At 41.3% G+C, this 1,975-nt stretch overlaps 1 protein-coding gene across 1 annotated transcript; it reads left to right on the top strand.

Moving 5' to 3' along the window:
- The first annotated feature begins 799 nt into the window (after positions 1-799).
- Positions 800-1,663, top strand: LOC149198427 (antimicrobial ginkbilobin-2-like protein). Its single transcript, XM_089400293.1, has one exon. The coding sequence runs from the start codon at positions 800-802 to the stop codon at positions 1,661-1,663; it is 864 nt and encodes a 287-aa protein (XP_089256419.1).
- Positions 1,664-1,975: the final 312 nt, after the last annotated feature.

Below are 1,975 nucleotides of genomic sequence, written 5' to 3'. Positions count from 1 at the left end.
CTATTTTATTGTATTTAATTACATGTAATGGGAAACCACGATTTGACTATTTTGAAGATTCTTTGGTATTCACACGAATATTTGAAGATTGTTTGGTAATGAATATTTGAATATTCATTACCTTTTAGAAGAAGAAAAGAAACCGGCAGAGTCATCGAAACCCTCGATATTTTGTCCGCACAGGAAGCCAAGAAAGATTAAATAAAATATTTTTTTCAGTCTCCGCAGAGGAAGCCCAGAAAGATTAAATAATATATTTTTTAACTTAGGCCTAGGCCGGTCCCAATGTTGAACGAATTAACATTTCTTCCACTGACAACTAAGACCGTCGACTTCTCTCTGGTTGTTAGTGATCGTTAGAAGTCGTCGTCGACTTCTGAATAGATTAGTGAACACACACATTCCAAGTACGCAAGAGATAAATATTAGCGAAGGAGCTTGGAAAGTTCATGAGTGCGTTAAAAAGTATTTTCTGGATAACACGGAAGCAGGGGCGGCCGAGTTTGACCAGTGGCACTCAAACTCCACTACAGGTATACTTTCCATGAATCCGGCGAGTCATCAGATCTATAGTTTCTCATTTGACCTGCTTTCATTGACTCTTAGTAGCTCGTATGCGCGTAGAATCTTTAAATGCAGGGGAAACTTAAAAACATGGTCTATGCGTCTATGTGTGCAGAGAAAATCAGAATTTCGAGCATCGTAGGTTCTCCATTCTCCATTGGCCATGACAATCCTCCAGGGCAGAGTTTCGTGCTCAACACTTCTCATGACCCAAGCTGTTCAACTATTCTATGGAATGGCACTTCTCTTGATGATAATTACACTCCAGTCGCAGATTTGCAATGCAGCACTACAGTATTCTAAATGCGACCACAATTTTAACTATACAACAGACAGTAAGTACGAGAGAAATTTGAACAGTGTCATGACTAGGCTTATTAAAGATTCGTCCCACACAGGGTTTAACACTTCTGAGAATGGCCAAGTATATGGCCTTCTGCAATGTCGGGGAGACACAACACCCGACCAGTGCTACAATTGCTCACAACAAGCAAACACTACTCTTCGACAAAATTGTGGGAATGCAGGCAGCGGTTTAATGTGGTTTGACTTCTGCTTTTTGCGTTATGAGAACTATAGTTTCTTCGGACAATTGGATACCACTGATAATTGGTATCTTTGGAATGCATACAATGTCTCAGCTAGTCCTGATGTTTTTGTTAAGGCTGTTAACAGCTTATTCAACAAGTTGGTAGATGAAGCAACATCTGGATCTACATTATATGCTTCTGGAACAACTACTGACTCCTTGTCTCGAAAGATTTACGGTCTGGTCCAGTGCACCAGAGATATGTCGATACACAACTGCACATCATGTTTGCAACAAACAATCAGCTATATTTCTACAGTTTACAGTGGAAGGCAAGGAGCACGGGGTTTGACGGGAAGCTGCACAGTTCGTTATGAAATGTATAGTTTCTTTAATTCTACTTCGTCTCCACCTCCTGCGGAAGCACCAGCTAATAGCCCAGTTGCTGATACACCACCGAGTCAGACCACACCATCCAGTAATAGTACGCAGAACAACAAATCTTCAAACAATTTACCCATAATTTTGGGTATTGCTGGCGGCTTGCTTCTGCTTCATCTCATTCTGTGACATTGCCGGATCCCACCCAGCCTGCTTTTGTTTCCGAAAACAGCAAGTCCACCGGTTGTGGTTCTGGGGTTTCACAATCTGCTAGTATTTCTTCCCCATCATCTGCTGCATCTCATGCTCCTCCGTCAAACGCAGATGCTTCGATTACAGAGTTGGTACACAGGTAACGCTCATCTTGCAATCTCTCGGCCTTAAAAATGGTACGTCTTTGAATGTCGTGAAATAGGTGGGTTCAGAGATACGGATGTGCATAATCTCTAATAATATTACTTTAGGATGCTAGTGTAATAAGTTATGTAACAGTTAAGTGTG

The sequence above is a fragment of the Pinus tabuliformis genome, chromosome 2_1, assembly GCF_031772625.1.
Source record: "Pinus tabuliformis cultivar Carrire ecotype Pingquan chromosome 2_1, CPIR1, whole genome shotgun sequence".
Classification (NCBI taxonomy): Eukaryota; Viridiplantae; Streptophyta; class Pinopsida; order Pinales; family Pinaceae; genus Pinus; species Pinus tabuliformis.
Note: the sequence above shows the minus strand (reverse complement) of the source record. Positions and strands in the feature narration are given on the sequence as shown.